We start from the raw sequence: 17225 nt of genomic DNA, 5'->3' as shown, positions 1-17225 counted from the left end.
ACCATGGGTTGGGAGGCTGTTTTACTACTTTCGCACTTCTATTGAAATATCACTGCTCACGCAGTCCCTCAATCATATGCACTATTGGAGAACTTCCGATCCGAATACTACAAGTTCAAGTTTCAATTGTTGTCAAGAGACGTTGATCCACGTGATTTCCCGCCACGTTGGTGACATGGATTGTGGCACCTCCGAACTCCGCATCGTGATCGCTTCATATCCCTAGTACAACCCGACAGCTTTCCATAACACCATGCACCCCCGTGGCCAAGAATACTCGACACGATGATCTCCTCCGGCTTCACGAACGCACCCGTATCGCAGTTTCTTGTCTTCTCGACCGTCGTTGGCGCTTTGATTGCGACACTCACAGACACGAGATATTACCTACATCTCCAAGTCGTTCCACACCTCTTCAAATATGGACAGCTTTGGCGTGTTCTAACATGGCAGGTAGGAATACTTTGATATGGGAGGGGTCATATAAGGAGATCCTTGGATGTGATTGCAGAAAGCTAACACTCGCATTCAGCTATGCTTCACAAATTCCACCGAGGTCCTCTTTGGCGTCTTGACGTTTTATCAATTACGAGTTGTCGAGCGACTATGGGGGAGTAGAAAGTTTGCCGTAAGTCTCCCAAACACCATCTACCATGCGCATACTGACAATGGCAGTCCTTCCTCCTCTCAACCCTCCCTTACACGACCGTTCTCCCACCACTTATCCTTACATTCGTCCTCCGCCCCTTGTCCTTCGGCCGCATAAATACTCTCCCAGCAGGTCCAACTCCTCTGCTCTTCGCCCTTCTCGCAAACTACTATGCCGCAATCCCATACACCTACCGCTACAAGATCTCGCCTTTCGCACCCACACCCACATCTTCTACCTCCCTCTTCGCCCGCAGCTTGACCCTCACCTCGAAATCCATATCCTACCTCGCTCCACTACAACTTGCCTTCTCACAGTTCCCTGGCTCTCTTCTCGCTGCGGCGGTCGGCTGGGCGGTTGGCACTGGTTACAGACGGGACATACTGCCGTACGCGGCGAGTTGGCGTGTTCCAGGGTGGGTGGTGGGTGAGAAGAGGAAGGGCGGATTCGAGGGCTTGAGGGCCCGACTTGACGCGGAGAGGGAGAGAGAAGGTGGAGGGGGCGTTGCGACGGGTATTTTGGCGGGAGAGACGGGAGGGACAAGGCAGAGGAGGACCCTGGGAGAGATGTTTGGAGACCAGTTCAGAGGGAGGGAGTAGAAGTCCCCTTAACGGAACTGAAGAAAGATAGTGAGAATATGAACATTGCCATTTAAGTTTTGGTATTATAGATTTTGGTGTATGTACTAAACCGCGCTATCTAAATCACAACATTGCTTTTAACATCTTTTGGGAGGTTCCTCTTATGTTCATCAACATCAATAATGGTACCTCAGGACTATGTCTCAGCCACTATACATGTGAGAGAATATGCGCCTCTGCTGCAACTCAATTATCGCATCATCGAACCGCTGTGGAGAATTCAAAAAGAACAGCGGAAGGATTCAAAAGAACGAAAGGAACAAGCATATGAAAAAAGGCGATAGAGAAAAGGTGACAGAGAAAAAGATGACAGAGAAGATGATGAGGACGAAAACGGTGATGGAGAAAATAGTAATTGAAAATCAAGAAGGATGGACCGGATGATAATGGAAAAAACAAAAGTCTAGCGAGGTGTAAAAAGAAAAGATGGGTTTGATGAGAGGAGAGATGAGAGGGGTTATTAGAGGACTTGAACGGTAGGACATGTGCGTTGGAGAGCTGCATAGGGTAATGATGTGTGTGGTTGGGGGAAATGCGATAATTGTGCTGTAAGAGTTATAATGGGCTTGCATGGCTTTGACAACATCTCTTCTAACTGAATTCAGCTGCCATAATCGACTGTAAGACAAAGTGTTCTGTTAGTCGGATGGAGTGCATTATCACAGCAGATCATCATATCATGCCACTGTTGATATCGTCTGAATGTGCTTTATGTTTTTGTTCCACGACCAGGTTTGTTATCAGCCCATGGCGATGTTTAGCTAAGTAATACGTATGATTATTTCTCGTATTCGAAGGTCTTAATCGTTGTTTATTTATTTGTCCTGACTGATGTCCTTCGTACAAGGTTCAACCGGAAACACTCAGGAGGAGATATTTTCTGATACCGGAGTACCAATTGAGCAATCATTCTCACGGGAAGCCAGATACCACGCTTGAGATAAGCTTCCGCGCTTGCCTACGGGTTATGATCCACCCGTCTCACTGCTTATATTATGTGACCTAGGCGAATGGTGTCTAGAACCTCATCATGACGATCTGTATGATGGACGCCTGAGAACGGGTTCGGATTTCTCCGTATTTCTGCTGATACAACTTCTGGATAGTGATCAAGGTATGGTGCTGTGTGAAGAGAGCTCAGACCGTCATAGAGTCTCGAATTGGTGATGACTGCAGCGGGTAGGTAGGAGTCACTCGGTGTTAAGTGGGTCTGGCAGCAACGCGGCCCAACACACGCAGGTAGTGATCCATTCTAGGAACGGGGAAACGGGATATGGATTGGACTCAGCTTAAGGATATGTTGACGCAGTGATTCTGTATGTACAAACGGTATGAGGCGGCTAACGGAGATGGCCGCATCCTCCGCGCCAAACGCCTTATAGATGCCTTTGGATGAATAAATACGTACTAAGAGATGATGTTGATGGAAAAGAGTTTGCAAAACGCAGGCTGTTCCCGTAACATCATTGGATCCTACGAAGATCTTCCGAGAATCCAAATGCAAAGAAACTCCGGCTGGCGTTTCAGAGTGGAAGTCCGGAGGATGGTCGCGTGGGGTGGTGCCTTCTTGGTCGTCGGTATAAACTCCGCCATCCTTTCAACAACGCCCGCGGATAGATCGACGACTAGACCGTCAGAGACCAAGGCCTTGTGTCTATTGATACCCAAAAGGCTCACTGTCCCAATGTGGGAAAGCTGACACGGAAAGGGGTTGTGTGAGTACCATGGATTTCTGCGTACCTAGTAGGTTTACCCCCAGCCGGCGTATATTGTGGCGCAGTTACTGAGCCACAATAACTTCAGGGCCTTCTTGTGAAGTTGATTGGCTCAACGATTGCTAGCAGTAAACCTATTACGTAGCAATCCATGGTGATCCGGTACTGGGAGGTTTAGCACCTATTTAAAGCCTATTGAAGGAGATCATGGCTGAGAAACGTCACTCGACAGCGATCATTAGAACTAACAGATGTGTACGTGCGAGATCCCTTGGCTATGCGCATATGTACAGCGGCTTACTCGTTGTATCATTTCTTGGAAAGGCCAATGGGCATCTTGGCGTCCCACAGAATTGAGAGCGACACTGCAATACCTACTGTGATTGGACATTAGTAGCGACCAATCACAGGGCAAAGGTAGAGGCTCCTGTGAAGCTGGCTGTGGCGAAAACGTTGCCCTGCCAAGCCTTCCACGCGCGAGAGTTGGCGTTGCGGTACGATGTCATAGAAGAGATAGAAAAGGCAAAGTGCTGATAGTCGGACCGTCCCTGTCTTAGTACGCACAACAACACGTGCTTGGACTCGCTGAATACGTTTGACAGCTCGGCCCGACCCGATAAGCTAGAGAGCATGTAGGGCCCTGCGATGCGCTCTTAATATATCTTTGTTATCAGCGTCGACTCTGTGTAGCACTGCAATATTGACAAGCACTCCCAGTCAAATATGTGTGCGAACGGAGAACGTACAACAAGTCGTGCTCAATAACCAGCTACGAAAAGCAGGTATACACGCTCTGACAGGAGGATGATTGGGAAATAGATCAGCAAGCGTAGCCAAAATCACTCTCCTGACTTTCGGCACCACCAAACTCGTAAGTTGAGAGTTTGACGTCTTAATAGGCTGTAAAGAGAAAATGAATCGAGACGCTGCCTTAATTCTGGGTCCGTATTTCCGTATCGCGCCTACGTCTGGATGCGGGCCAGCGATCCGCCGGGAAGCGCGAAAGCGCAAAGGCGCGACACAATGCAGTAGCACATGATCCAGCTGCAATGCGGGTAGCACGATTTATCACTTGCATGAGTGTTAACGTCAACGCTTCAGTGGACGCACGGCAATTGAATAAGTTCCACTCGATGATAACGGCCCCGGTTAAACATCCGCGCTTGTTCCCTAAAACGGCTGGTCATCTGTTGAAATCAGAGTTCGAAGCTCACGGACAATTTTCAACGGTCTTCCTGCAAGATTCAAGATCGCCCTATGCGCGCTTCTCCGAACACCACCATCTCAGCGCCACGTTCATCCTTAGCACATCGCGGGGAGACGGAAAGTCTACCTTAAACAACGCTGCAGGTGGCAAGATTTCAGTCTTTGTTAAAATGGCGTTACTTTGACCGTGCGGCCCGGCAAATGGAAACTTCCAAGGAATCTATAGTCATTTGCAAGGTTATTGGCAAGGCATACTACCTAAACCTCCCGAACGTGGGGGAGAATGAGACCACAATGGCAGGGAAGCATCGAAGCAGCTAACGCTCTAGAACGCTTGATGCCCGATGGAATCTAATGGGTTGTGCGCAGACATTTCACAGTACAGTCAAGCCCTGGGACCCTTTGGCGATCCTGTTTTCCAACTTTGAAACCATCTCAGCCCCTTAAGGCCATTCCCAACGGTGATCTACATGGTCATGACTCGTCTAGATCATCCCCACTTGCCATTGGGCTGCGAACCTTAGTCCAGAATTGGGTACTTATGTTTTCGGACCTGTTGTATGCGAATGCCGGCCTACGTATGCGCCGGGTAGATTATGCTGATTTGTACACCACGTGGACGCCACGAAAAATGCAGGGATATTTGTCTAGGCCGTCTCGTCCTCGAGCACAGGGACATCGATAAGATGCTACACCTTGCCAATTCTCGTGTTGTTCTCTACAACAAGCCGAGGTGTACCAGGGTCTCACTGAGCAGTTAGCCTTGATGAGGCTGACTAGTTGGTTTGTCAGAAAGCTAATGATCAGCATATTCGTATGGTGAGATTTAGCTAATACACGTACAGAGTGGCAGATAATCATACGAAATTAGACATGGTATATGAGAAGTATGTGTAGATTGGAGTATACATGATTTGAGACTCGAGAGTTGAAACTTGGAATCACAAGCCACTTCCATTACAGAGCGCTGACGGAAAGCTACGGCTAGAACATCCAGAGTCAAACGAAAAGCAAGTTCAAAGAGGCACAGGTACTGAACGTAACCAAAAATGTCATTGGTTGGATTTTTTAATTAATGAAACTCATTTTTTCTAGGGTTGTTTTGGATCCAGTCTCTTCAACCCTTTTGACGGCGTGCATGAGTCTCTATGGAGGGTGTGGTTCAAGCACCTAATCCTGGCATGCAAAGCAAAATGTTCGCATACGTGTGCGTGTCCCTTTCCACCTGTGGATAGGTTTCAGAATGCCACCGAATCACCATGACAAGACCGCCTCTTAGTTTCGCGCTTGTACCATTACTCATTACCGGTGTTGGAGGATCCTCACCGGCAGCCAGCAGCGTAGCTTGTCGCGCTTCTATTGTAGAAGAACATTCTAGCCCTGGCGTTCCATCGGCCGCGTTCGTGCCGTACCGGGATGCTCGTTACGCGGATAGAGTGGTTCGGCGAAAAGTCGTTAACTGGTGACGAGGTGGGCTATGATACATCGTACCAGTTGAATCCCACTAACCCGCGGCACGCATGCCGCACAGCTCGATGGTCGTAGTGCGTAAGCGGCGCCGGATAGTGTCAGGGTGTCGGAGTTGTGGCCGACGGGTGAGATGGTGTTACAAGGGAGGTTGTGCAACTTCATATCGTCCGATACGATACCGAACCGTCAACGGAGCCATGGGTTAATGAAACCGAAAGCGCAGACAGAGAAATCCAGGAGACTTTAAAGTTTAAGAAATGAGGTTGTTGAGTTCGAAACTATGCCATTGGGGTATCATACAGCTCCATGCCGTGCCGAGTGCGCCTTTGCTGGAAAATACAGCTGAATCAGGAAGGAGAAAATTGAAAATGTCGTCTAGCACCACGGTGCTTTCCTCCTCGAGCCTTTGCAGTCACCTTGGGGCAAAGTCAGAGTCGATCCAAGATGAGAAGTTGATAGAGGTGTTACGAACCGCAGTCTTCGTCGATTCTGTATTCTCTGGTATAGCCATTAGAAATTGCTCTTGAGTATGAATACACATCCTTACATTGCTACAACATTCGCGGGACATCTCTTGTGCGTCTCCTGATATTTGGTACACCAAGCTCGAACAACGTAGCGTAGGTGACTGCACTTATACTGTACTTGAGTATAATCACACATTGTGCGTTGAAATGAGTTTTCAGAAGGGCTGTGGTAAAGTGAAGTATCAAGGCCCGAGAAGAGGATGAAGTTTGGATCAGAGAGCAAGGACAACTGTATTTCTTTGGGTCGTTCGAAGTATAAGGACGTTGGGCACCGGACCGTGGTCGTATATATACATAACAGATGGTTAGAGAATGTCAGCGCGAATCAGGTACCCGAATCCGTCATGGATTGACGCACGCTCAACTGACGTGCATCCGACTAATTGTATATGTAGCCATGATCTGCCTAGCCAGCTACGGTCAAGCTTTGAGATTTACAAGGACGTTTGTTTGAAGACATCCCTGTCCGGCAACGTGCGGGTGGAACTGTGGCTTGGCTAATTCGAAGAAGGTCAGAAAGTATGATCAAGATGATGTGATGAGAAAGTGGACATCGCTGGCGGATATCGCTGGACGAATAGTGCCGTCGGCGGCTTCGTCTTAATGTCAGTTTTCTTAACCACATTTAATCTGCACCGTGAAGGATGTCTGTGGTTCCGCGCTGTCTATGTAGAGATGTTGCGCCGTTGAACCTTGCTCCTGGGTGGTCAACTCCAAGCTCCCGATGCGCTGGGGTGCTTCCTGCATTGAGGCTGCAGAAGCGGCCATGATCCACCAACGTCTGAGATGTCTCTACAGAAGTCTTTGCGAAACAATCGACAAGGTGCTTTTTACGTGTCTCGACGCGTCAGTGATCCTCTGACACGTAGAAAACGAAAACGAAAACGTTCTTGACAACGTCGAAGCTACATCTGCCGACGTGCGTCTCGTATTGCGCAGCTTCCCGTTTCCCCGTCGACTGAAACAACTTACACCCGCGATTTGGACGTTGCGCAATACTTAATAATTATCGATGTCATCCCGCAATCTAAGAGCTGAACTCGGTTGTGCGACGTGACCAACGCACAGATTACAACGTGTAGCTGTCAATTCGAGCCAGCCTGTCAAGTTCAGCTCTTCCACGAATCCCCCCATAAACACGAATTTACGTCCACCGAGCAAGGCCCATCCTATCTTAGACATCTACGCATGTGTCTGTAATGTCAAAAGGTAGAAAGAATGTGGACATGCAGCAGAGCATCACGAAGGTCAATCCCGCGAGTCAGCCGAAGATTATTGTTATTGACATCATAGCCCGAATTCAAGTCCTCGCTAACTCAGCGTAAGTCCCACGGAAACAAAAGAAGAGCTAGCCACTACTAGTCAGAGCGTGGCTGCACCGAATAATGTACAGTACTAGATCAGAAGTTGTGGCTGTCAACAGAAACTAGATTGGTAGCTAGAGTGAAGGCGTTTTGAGAGGTGGTTGCAATATCGGGATACGTGACGCAAGCCTGCAGTTCGCGGCTTGGCGACCGAACCTTCTTTTGGCACGTAACTGTACCTTGCAGCGGTGCGTAGACATATGACGGTTAGCCGACAAATCACTAAGCTCTGTCTTCTCAAAACCTCAAAAGCCCGGGACGCAAAGCCTACCAATAGCTTGTTGCAACGAATCCATTCAACACGTCGTAAGCCCTTATCCGAGCATCATCTATGACTGGATGCAAACAGAACAAAGCTCAAATAAGGGTTACATCGAACTTCATGTCATGGAACCTGACCAGTCGTGGCATTAAGTTTCCTGGCAATGTTGAGATCTAGCTCTCTTTGTCTCCGTCTTAGGGTTTTCGCCATGCCCTGCGTTCTCTCCATCTAGACTTCTCACATCACCTATGATCGTCCATTAAGGCGAGGAAGCAAGAATGACTTAGGCCGGAAAATCACTTCTCAAAGGCACCATAGCCTAGGATGAAGTCAGACTACATTTTGCTGTATAGCATTGCACTGAAACTCGTATCGATACCAGGAAAAGCATCATCGCAGCCTGTTTATCAGTTTTTGTATATATCTTCCCTGGGACAGGTATTAGGTGTTTCTATATCGGTGGAAACATTTCGCATGATAGTAGATGGTTCCTCTTCGACATTCTCATCAATACTACCGCGAAGCTTTAATATCGCTCCATCCCGCTATGGGGAAGATGTGACTTTATATACGATGGAGCATTGGAATGGAGTGTGTCGGGAAGCAGAACAATAGACAATAAATTGGCCGTGCAGGCAAGTATTACTTGATAATCATGAGTAGATTGGTGAACCGTGGCATGCTGTGATGAGATCTCACGCAATCATATTTACAGTGGCATTGCAGAGCAAGCAAGATCATGCTACAAGATGGCCAAATCGGTTTCATCACTAGATAACTGCTACAAGCCGTGTGGTATGGATATAAGTGTTATGTCTCAGACTATGTGCATAAGATTATGAGAACTCCCCATTCGACTCGTCAGCGTCCAACCACCCGCGACACATTTCAACAGCGCGCCCCCACTTCTTGAACATCTTCGCGCTCTCTTCCTTGCTGATGTTTGGCTCGAAGATCATGCGATCCTTCTGGTTGATCTCTTTGAGCTCGTCAAACTCTTTCCACACGCCGACTGCGAAGCCGGCGGCGATGGCGGCACCCAGAGCGGTGGTCTCACGCATGGCTGGTCGGTCGACGGGGATGCCGATAATGTTTGCTTGTGTCTATGAAGTTTGGTTAATTATATGTTTCAATCGTGTAGATAGATTACCATGCTTACCTGCATGCACAGATTGGAGTTGCTCATTCCACCATCGACTGCAAGCATGTTAAGCTTATGCCCGCTGTCAAGCTCCATGGCATCGAGAATAGCCTTGGTCTGAAAACATGTGGCCTCGAGTGTTGCTCGCGCTATATGACCTCGTTCGGTGAACTGGGTAATTCCGAATATAGTGCCCTTGGCGTCGTCAATCCAATACGGTGCGAAGAGACCACTGAAAGCAGTAACGAAGATGCACCCTCCATTGTCCTTCACACTCCCTGCAAGATCACTGATCTTGTGCGAGTGTGTGATGAATCCCATGTTGTTCATCAAGAACTTTACACCAGATCCTGCGACAGCTATGCTGCCTTCGAGGGCGTATACCGGTTTACGCTTGCCGCCGAAGTCATATGCGACTGTAGCAAGTAGTCCGTGCTTAGATATTACAGGCTCCTCGCCCACATTGTAGAGCAAGAAACACCCAGTTCCGTACGTATTCTTCGCAGACCCAGGTGTAAACCCTTGCTGGCCAACGAGAGCCGACGATTGATCTCCTAAGCATCCTGCAATGCGGACATCTTTCAGTAATCCAGTGGATATAGATCCAAAGGCGTCTGGCGATGACGACGGGACGATCTTAGGAAGATTGAGCTTCGTTCGATCTAGCTTGAAGAATTCAAGGAGTTTATCGTCGTACTGGACGGTGTGCAAGTTCTGGCATGGTTAACTTCATGTCATAAATTTGCTTTAGTCGGTAGGACTTACCATGAACATGGTTCTGGAAGCATTAGTGGTGTCCGTGACATGCACGTCTCTCTCCTTGCCGCCGTTTAGATTCCACAATATCCATGTATCCACGGTGCCGAACGATAGTCGACCTTCGTCGTAAGCTTTTCGAACCGACTCCTCATGGTTAAGAAGCCAAACCAATTTAACCGAAGAGGAGTAAGTGGATAGAGGAAGTCCACATATGTCTTGCAACTCATCAGCGCCTTCTCGCGCCTTTAACTCTCGAACGAGTCCCTTGGTACGCGTGTCAGGCCATGCGATCGCGTTGTATAGTGGCTCTCCAGTAGCTGTGTCCCAAACTACTCTAGCAAATGTTAGCTAGTATCTTGACTATATGTCTTCCAGGAATGTATTACATTGTTTCACGCTGGTTTGTGAGACCGACAGCCTTGATGTCCGAAACATCGTGACCCTGATCGATGAAAATGTTTGTCGCCCTGTCCATGCATTCCTTGACTGTCGAGACGAGTTCCTTGGGGTTGTGTTCGTGCCAGCCCGACTGAGGGTAGTATTGCTTGAATTCCATTTGATGTTGCGCTACCGGTTCCCCCATCCCATCGAACTAGAAAACCGGAGATAACGTTAGTATTTGCTCTCGAGATGTATGCATATACCCAATTTTTCTTCGGAGAATGCGATGCGATCGGAGTGTACATACTACAAGTGGTCAGTCCAACTCCGGTTAAAAAAGACCGGCGACGCCTGTCTGTGTCTGGAGGATGATACGATCAATTGAACGCCACGCGTAGTTGCGTATATCTTTCTTGACACAGAACAAGGCACGCGGTGATCGGAGTATGGTACCTATTATGAAACGCGTGCTTGTGGTTCCATTGTCGATTGCGCCGATAAAAAAGTTCTTCAGCTTTTCTTCGTCCAGCTGAGTGTCTTGCGATGAGTCCGTGAACTCTTCCTTAGGTATGGGTTGCGGATCAGGATCCTGCGCCGACAGGTTTTCAAACGCCATGTTAGAAATTTTGCTTAGGTTGTGTCTTGGAGATCATGATCAGCAACCAATTTTGACGACGTGTTGGCTTATAACCTGCATACCTGTTGCGCTTGAACGTAGGTGCTGTAGATACACCGAGATCCTCTAAGCTGCAAACGATTGCTCGTGAAATTCTTAGAAATTGGGAAATCCTAGGTCGCAATGTAGTCGCTGAATTCTTCCGCCTGATTTTCGAATTATGCAATACGCGCGTCGCGTGCAATTGGCGATGCTGGCAGATGTGGTTGTTCGCGAGGAAGACGATGCGCGCGTGTACTCGAAAGCGGGGGAGCGGAGGGGTCGAAACAACATAAACCTGAGCTGCAGGCGAGCATGTGCCCAGCTTCGTCATGTGCACGCTGAGCCTCCGCTGAACCTGAATGAGGCAAGCCGCCCCGGAATACTTCAATTCGTTCGACGTCCAGGAGCGCCTAAAGTTGGAGCTAGAAATCCATCGGCATGCCACGCCCCAGTGCGGCTCCATCTGTGATATCAGTACAGTGGGTCGCGGAACATGGGAAGCCGATCAGCAACACAAGATCCACATCACAACGCAAGGGATCATCGAAACGTATGTACATAAAATTGGATAAGCTAGAGTGGCAATGAGAACATCTCCAGAACAAACACATATTGTTCTGACTGTGCGGCTCACGGCTTTTACATAGCTAAAGGTCTCAGACGCTGAGTCGACAACTGCCAATTTCTCTGCAAACAATTACTCTCAGACGCCAATGTTTACTCTTTTCCTCGATCGTCACTGGCCGCCGCCTTCTTCTTCTCGGCCATGCGAGCCTCCTCCTCTTCTGCAAGTGCATCTGCGCTGCCCTCGCGAAGCACCTTCGCGCGCGTGACAGCCCCCGGAACCCTATCAGGCAGTTCTCCTCGGCCGATGAGTGTGACGACTATGCTAGCACCAACAATAAACGTCAGGAGGAAACGGTACGTGCGGTACCAGGTTGGTGTCCAGCCATTTCTACATGCCAGCGTGTCGACATAGTACAGGCTTACGAAGCCAAAAAATTGGCTTATAAGAGCATATTCGATAGGCATCAAGAGGGTCGAGCAAGCCACCAACGGAGCGGCTACTCCGATCGCGTAGCGACGATAGCCTTGGTAACCTCCAAACCCTGCGAATTCGAGTCCCCAATGGATCGCACCAAGAAATGAGAGAATGGTAGCCCCATACCCTAGTTGTATTGGCTCAAGCAGATGAAGCATCTGAGTAGCTGTAGTTTCGGATATCATAAAACCGTATCCAGCGTTGCTGTGGTTGAGTTCCCAAGAACAGTATACCGTTGAGAGCGATGTAGCGAGATACGGCAAGGTTCCAGCAAGTCCCATGTACACTGCTTCCCGAGGCACCTCCGCGAGGCTAAAGGTGTCCTTGACTGTACCCTGGAAAGTTTCTCAGCCGCAAGTTCCACACAATTGAGAGCAGAGACTTACAATATCATGCTTCATACCAGCCATCATATCGACTTCTTTCTCTGGTGTCTCGGTTTTAACTTCAGAGAACATTGGGTGAACCGAAGAAGTCGTAGAAACGGTTTCAGGGCTGGCTTCGAGCTTCTCATGGGAATATTTTTCTTCGGCTTTGAGCTGGTCCTTGCTCAAGTTACGGCGAAGAATAGCAGCTTGGATGGGCTTTGGCTGAGCCATGCGTGGTAATTGAGGCCTCCGCGCGGCCCACGATCCAAATTGTGTTGTCCATTGTAGTGTTGGAGATGTGCGTTGGAAGCTCGCGGCGGGACGTGCAACCGGCGCGATTGACTTCAATACGGCGCGTGACGCGCCGTTTCGCAGCATTTTGGTCACTGAAAAAGTTGAGGGAATACGACAACCCGCAGGACAGGATGCACAAGATATAGAGGAATGAAACTGCAAACAGAAGGGAGACGGCGCGGGAGTAGGTCGAGCAAGCTTGCGCGTAGGGCAGGAGAGCAAGCTTATCAGATTAACATATGACGTAAGAACGTGAACATCGTCACGTGACTGGACTTCACATTGCGGGGAATGGTGGAGCACATTTTGTTTTGTGGTGGAATTATTTTATACAGAACTCCTTGTATAAGACGTGCATAGTACCAGGCGATGTACTTGAAGATAGCAGTGACTGGTTGTCGACTTGTGGGGCTTCCAGGTAAGTTTGCATTTTGTTCGAGGTTGACAACAACCAATGCTCGATTTCAGGACTTGATCTTGATAGACACAAGCGATGTGAAAATTACCTCTTATGTTGTGCAACCATGTTAATATCGTTGAAAGATCATTCTGTGCTGCAGGATCAAACATGCGCACTGCCTCAAGGCTGAGCCTTGCCAGTTCATGCAACCTTGTTTGCAGAACCTTGTACAAACAGCGCAGATGTGTTGTGAGCATCCTTAAACCGTCCCCAGTAAAACGTTGCTGTCAAATATGGTGGGGTTAATCGCCCCTCGCTTGAAGTGGGGTGGCCTTCGTCATACCAACAAGGGCAAGGGCAGCCGCGGAGGCGGCGAAGAATGCTCAGGAAACATTCAATTTCGCACGGTACACGGCACAACATGAGAAATTTCTTGCAATCGAGGCATTAGCTGCAAAACGCGGGCGATTCGCCCCAAGCAACAGTCAGGCAGCATCCGCAGTGGGGCAGACAGAAGTTGCAGGAAGGTTCTGGGAGGTCAAAGCTTCTTAGAACCTCGTAGAATTCTTTGGAACAATATGCTCTCCCACCAAATAAAAACCTCTTCGCCCGCTCTTTCTTCCTCCTTTCCAATACACAACACCACTCCAACACGAAGCCTCACCCACATATAAGTCACCGACTTGTGAGCACACTACTGCGATTTTCTTTACTTGATACCCTACTACTTTTCCATTGACGCCCATCATGTCTACCGGTCCCGCTATTGGTATCGATCTGGGAACCACGTACTCTTGCGTGGGTATCTTCAGGTAAGGAACATTTTGCATCTTGGCACGCAAGAATTCCCACTAACTCCTATACAGAGATGACCGCATCGAAATCATTGCCAACGACCAGGGTAACCGCACAACACCCTCGTTCGTTGCCTTCACAGACACCGAGCGTCTGATCGGTGACTCCGCGAAGAACCAGGTCGCCATGAACCCCGCCAACACCGTCTTCGACGCAAAGCGTTTGATCGGTCGCAAGTTCGCCGATTCCGAGGTCCAGGCCGACATGAAGCACTTCCCCTTCAAGCTCATCGACGCCGGTGGCAAGCCCCAGATCCAAGTCGAGTTCAAGGGCGAGACAAAGACCTTCACACCTGAGGAGATCTCTGCCATGGTCCTGGTCAAGATGAGGGAGACCGCTGAGTCCTACCTCGGTGGCACCGTCAACAACGCTGTCGTCACTGTCCCCGCATACTTCAACGACTCGCAGCGTCAGGCCACCAAGGATGCTGGTCTCATTGCCGGCCTCAACGTCCTCCGTATCATCAACGAGCCTACAGCAGCTGCCATTGCCTACGGTCTTGACAAGAAGACTGAGGGCGAGCGCAACGTCCTCATCTTCGATCTTGGAGGTGGTACATTCGATGTCTCCCTGCTCACCATCGAGGAGGGTATCTTCGAGGTCAAGTCGACAGCCGGAGACACCCATTTGGGCGGAGAGGACTTCGACAACCGTCTCGTCAACCACTTCACAAACGAATTCAAAAGGAAACACAAGAAAGGTTCGAGACTCTTTTTCTACTCGTATGCTCCAATCAGGGTTACGCCAAAATAATGGCGGACTTGAAATCATGCAGTATTTGTCTGGACATGTGCTAACTCTTACTCAGATCTCACCTCCAACGCCCGTGCCCTTCGTCGTCTCCGAACTGCCTGCGAGCGGGCCAAGCGTACCCTCTCTTCGTCTGCCCAGACATCCATCGAGATCGACTCCCTGTTCGAGGGTATCGACTTCTACACCTCGATCACCCGTGCCAGGTTCGAAGAGCTCTGCCAGGACCTCTTCCGCTCCACCATGGACCCCGTCGAGCGTGTCCTCCGCGACGCCAAGATTGACAAGTCCACTGTCCACGAGATCGTCTTGGTCGGTGGCTCTACCCGTATCCCCAAGGTCCAGAAGATGGTCTCCGACTTCTTCAACGGCAAGGAGCCCAACAAGTCCATCAACCCTGACGAGGCTGTTGCCTACGGTGCTGCCGTTCAGGCCGCCATCCTGTCTGGTGACACTTCATCCAAGTCCACCAACGAGATCCTCCTGCTCGACGTCGCGCCGTTGTCGCTTGGTATCGAGACCGCTGGTGGTGTCATGACCGCGCTCATCAAGCGCAACACCACCATCCCCACCAAGAAGTCCGAGGTCTTCTCCACATTCAGCGACAACCAGCCCGGTGTGCTTATCCAGGTCTACGAGGGTGAGCGTGCCCGTACTAAGGACAACAACCTGCTCGGAAAGTTCGAGCTTACCGGCATTCCTCCTGCGCCCCGTGGTGTACCCCAGATCGAAGTCACCTTCGATGTTGACGCCAACGGTATCATGAACGTCTCCGCTCTCGAGAAGGGTACCGGCAAGACCAACAAGATTGTCATCACCAACGACAAGGGCCGCCTGTCCAAGGAGGAGATCGAGCGCATGTTGTCTGAGGCCGAGAAGTACAAGGCTGAGGACGAGGCTGAGGCTGCCCGAATTGGAGCCAAGAACGCCCTTGAGTCATACGCCTATTCGCTCCGCAACACGCTCAGCGACTCCAAGGTCGATGAGAAGCTCGAGGCTGGCGACAAGGAGAAGCTCAAGGCCGAGATTGACAAGACCGTCACTTGGTTGGACGACAACCAGACCGCCACCAAGGACGAGTACGAGTCGCAGCAGAAGGAGCTTGAGGGTGTTGCCAACCCCATCATGATGAAGTTCTACGGTGCTGGCGGCGAGGGTGGCATGCCCGGTGGTATGCCCGGCGGTGGTATGCCCGGTGGCGCTGCTCCTGGTGGCCACTCCGACGACGGCCCAACCGTCGAGGAGGTCGACTAAGCGGATCGCTCCGTCACGTTGCCTTCTTTCTTTCGTCTTCAAGCATAGACTTCTTTCTGGGTGGTGGTTATTGGAGTTCACGGCTGACAGAGCCTTTTTCATGGTTTCTTTCTGGATGCATCGGATGAATTACGATCATGATTGGAAGGGAAAAGTTTTAGCGGAGGACATGTGTGTGCTCTAATGATGGAATGTGATATCCTGAGTAGAGAATGAGATGATAAGATTTCAAACTATGTTCTTGTGCTTACTTGTGATGTTTGGTTTAGATGAATGTGACTTGATTGTCTTGAAGTTGTTGCTTCAGGCTGGCATGATTGCTTAGTGTTTGAGAATATCTCACCAAATATAAAACACGATCGCCAACACCCTTCTCGCACATCTGAATGATTCTCGGTTGGATGTCAATCCAACAGCACCGAAATCTCGTAACAGCTTGACAACTACAGACAAAATTCGTGTAAGACTTGTGTATCTACAGTATTACAGGTATAAGCCCAGCGTCTTCTATTTCTAGTATTTGTTACTGTTATTTTGTGAAGGTTTCGTGCTCGCAAAAACACAGCTTACTTCAACTTTTACACTTACTCGAGAGAGCGGACACATACACGACGGTGGTGTTACAGTGATATACATGACTAGCCTCAGATCCCCATCTCAGTTTTCCTACCGCTCCTCGACCTCTGCGCTAAACGCGCCCCTGATCTCTTCGCCAGGCCCCCTTCGCGTCCAGACATGCTCACTGTTTGGCATGCTCTTAACCTTCTCCTCCTTCTCACGATAACGCTCCTGGATCAGGCGCTCCTTGACGTCTGACCCACTATAGCTATTCTTTGTGCGCATGCAGAACCAGAAGTCATTCCAGTGCTCAGTGCAGGAACGTAGTTGTCCGTAGCGATATAAGTCGTTGAAGTGCCCCCCAAGAGAGGAGCAGTAGAAGGCGGAGTCGAAGGCGGCCCGGCAGGACATTGTGCGTGGGAGAGTAGGGTCATATGGCTCCGCGGGGGAGGAGGCCTCGCCGTGTTCGGAGGAGGTGGTGGTAGTGGTGTTTAGAGACGGGGGTGCGAGGTGGGGGTAGGCGGCGTAGAAGTCGGGGTCGTGTGGTGCGGAGGATGATGAAGTGGGTGTGGGTGTGGGTGCGGTTTGAGGTATTGATGGAGGTGCTGGAGACGATTGTTGCACTTGTGGTTTTGACGCAGCTTCTGTGCCAGAGCCGGAGAAGGGCCACCAGCTCATGGTGAGGAGGGCGAGGATGGACGGACTGGTGTTCGAATGGGGAGCTGTATGCCTGCGCTTGATATTTATGCGCGTCTCACTGGAGATTTGCCAACTCGCTCAAATGTTTCCTATAACAGTTTCTAGCCTTTGTTTGAGAGTGACTGTCTCCTGCACAGCTCGTGGGTTGGATCGGAGCTCTGATGGCGTTGTGCGTGTGTGGATGCAGTGTGTGGAATTGTCGGCGTAGAAAGCCAATTCGAGAAAACGCGGT

At 49.8% G+C, this 17225-nt stretch overlaps 7 protein-coding genes across 7 annotated transcripts; 2 read left to right on the top strand and 5 right to left on the bottom strand.

The window, feature by feature from the left end:
• Positions 1-285: 285 nt before the first annotated feature.
• Positions 286-1119, top strand: P153DRAFT_269647 (uncharacterized protein; the record flags this gene model as incomplete). Its single annotated transcript, XM_033662895.1, has 3 exons — positions 286-453; positions 533-628; positions 676-1119. Coding segments are annotated over 3 exons (708 nt in total), but the record flags the coding sequence as incomplete, so codon positions are not given.
• Positions 1120-1397: 278 nt separating this feature from the next.
• Positions 1398-1896, bottom strand: P153DRAFT_215049 (uncharacterized protein). Its single transcript, XM_033662587.1, has one exon. The coding sequence runs from the start codon at positions 1792-1794 to the stop codon at positions 1489-1491; it is 306 nt and encodes a 101-aa protein (XP_033524652.1). The 5' UTR covers positions 1795-1896; the 3' UTR covers positions 1398-1488.
• A 4249-nt stretch (positions 1897-6145) lies between these two features.
• P153DRAFT_288280 (uncharacterized protein) lies at positions 6146-6344 on the bottom strand (the record flags this gene model as incomplete). The annotated part of the gene is made up of 2 exons (XM_033663590.1): positions 6146-6179; positions 6229-6344. The coding sequence occupies 2 exons, from the start codon at positions 6342-6344 to the stop codon at positions 6146-6148; spliced, it is 150 nt and encodes a 49-aa protein (XP_033524651.1).
• Positions 6345-8582: 2238 nt separating this feature from the next.
• P153DRAFT_365899 (glycerol kinase) lies at positions 8583-11157 on the bottom strand. Its single transcript, XM_033667928.1, has 6 exons — positions 10815-11157; positions 10570-10756; positions 10121-10326; positions 9741-10068; positions 8994-9689; positions 8583-8937 (listed from the first exon to the last, which is right to left on the bottom strand). The coding sequence occupies exons 1-6, from the start codon at positions 11102-11104 to the stop codon at positions 8671-8673; spliced, it is 1974 nt and encodes a 657-aa protein (XP_033524650.1). The 5' UTR covers positions 11105-11157; the 3' UTR covers positions 8583-8670.
• A 160-nt stretch (positions 11158-11317) lies between these two features.
• On the bottom strand, positions 11318-12177 carry P153DRAFT_365898 (uncharacterized protein). The gene has a single exon (XM_033667927.1). The coding sequence runs from the start codon at positions 12094-12096 to the stop codon at positions 11491-11493; it is 606 nt and encodes a 201-aa protein (XP_033524649.1). The 5' UTR covers positions 12097-12177; the 3' UTR covers positions 11318-11490.
• Positions 12178-13567: 1390 nt separating this feature from the next.
• P153DRAFT_337853 (heat shock 70 kDa protein) lies at positions 13568-15961 on the top strand. Its single transcript, XM_033665761.1, has 3 exons — positions 13568-13689; positions 13744-14432; positions 14541-15961. Exons 1-3 carry the CDS (start codon positions 13625-13627, stop codon positions 15734-15736), a joined length of 1950 nt encoding a protein of 649 aa, XP_033524648.1. The 5' UTR covers positions 13568-13624; the 3' UTR covers positions 15737-15961.
• A 25-nt stretch (positions 15962-15986) lies between these two features.
• On the bottom strand, positions 15987-17208 carry P153DRAFT_365896 (uncharacterized protein). The gene has a single exon (XM_033667926.1). The coding sequence runs from the start codon at positions 16970-16972 to the stop codon at positions 16403-16405; it is 570 nt and encodes a 189-aa protein (XP_033524647.1). The 5' UTR covers positions 16973-17208; the 3' UTR covers positions 15987-16402.
• Between the last annotated feature and the right edge of the window lie 17 nt (positions 17209-17225).

The sequence above is a fragment of the Dothidotthia symphoricarpi genome (assembly GCF_010015815.1).
Source record: "Dothidotthia symphoricarpi CBS 119687 unplaced genomic scaffold P153scaffold_8, whole genome shotgun sequence".
In the NCBI taxonomy this organism is placed as follows: Eukaryota; Fungi; Ascomycota; class Dothideomycetes; order Pleosporales; family Dothidotthiaceae; genus Dothidotthia; species Dothidotthia symphoricarpi.
Note: the sequence above shows the minus strand (reverse complement) of the source record. Positions and strands in the feature narration are given on the sequence as shown.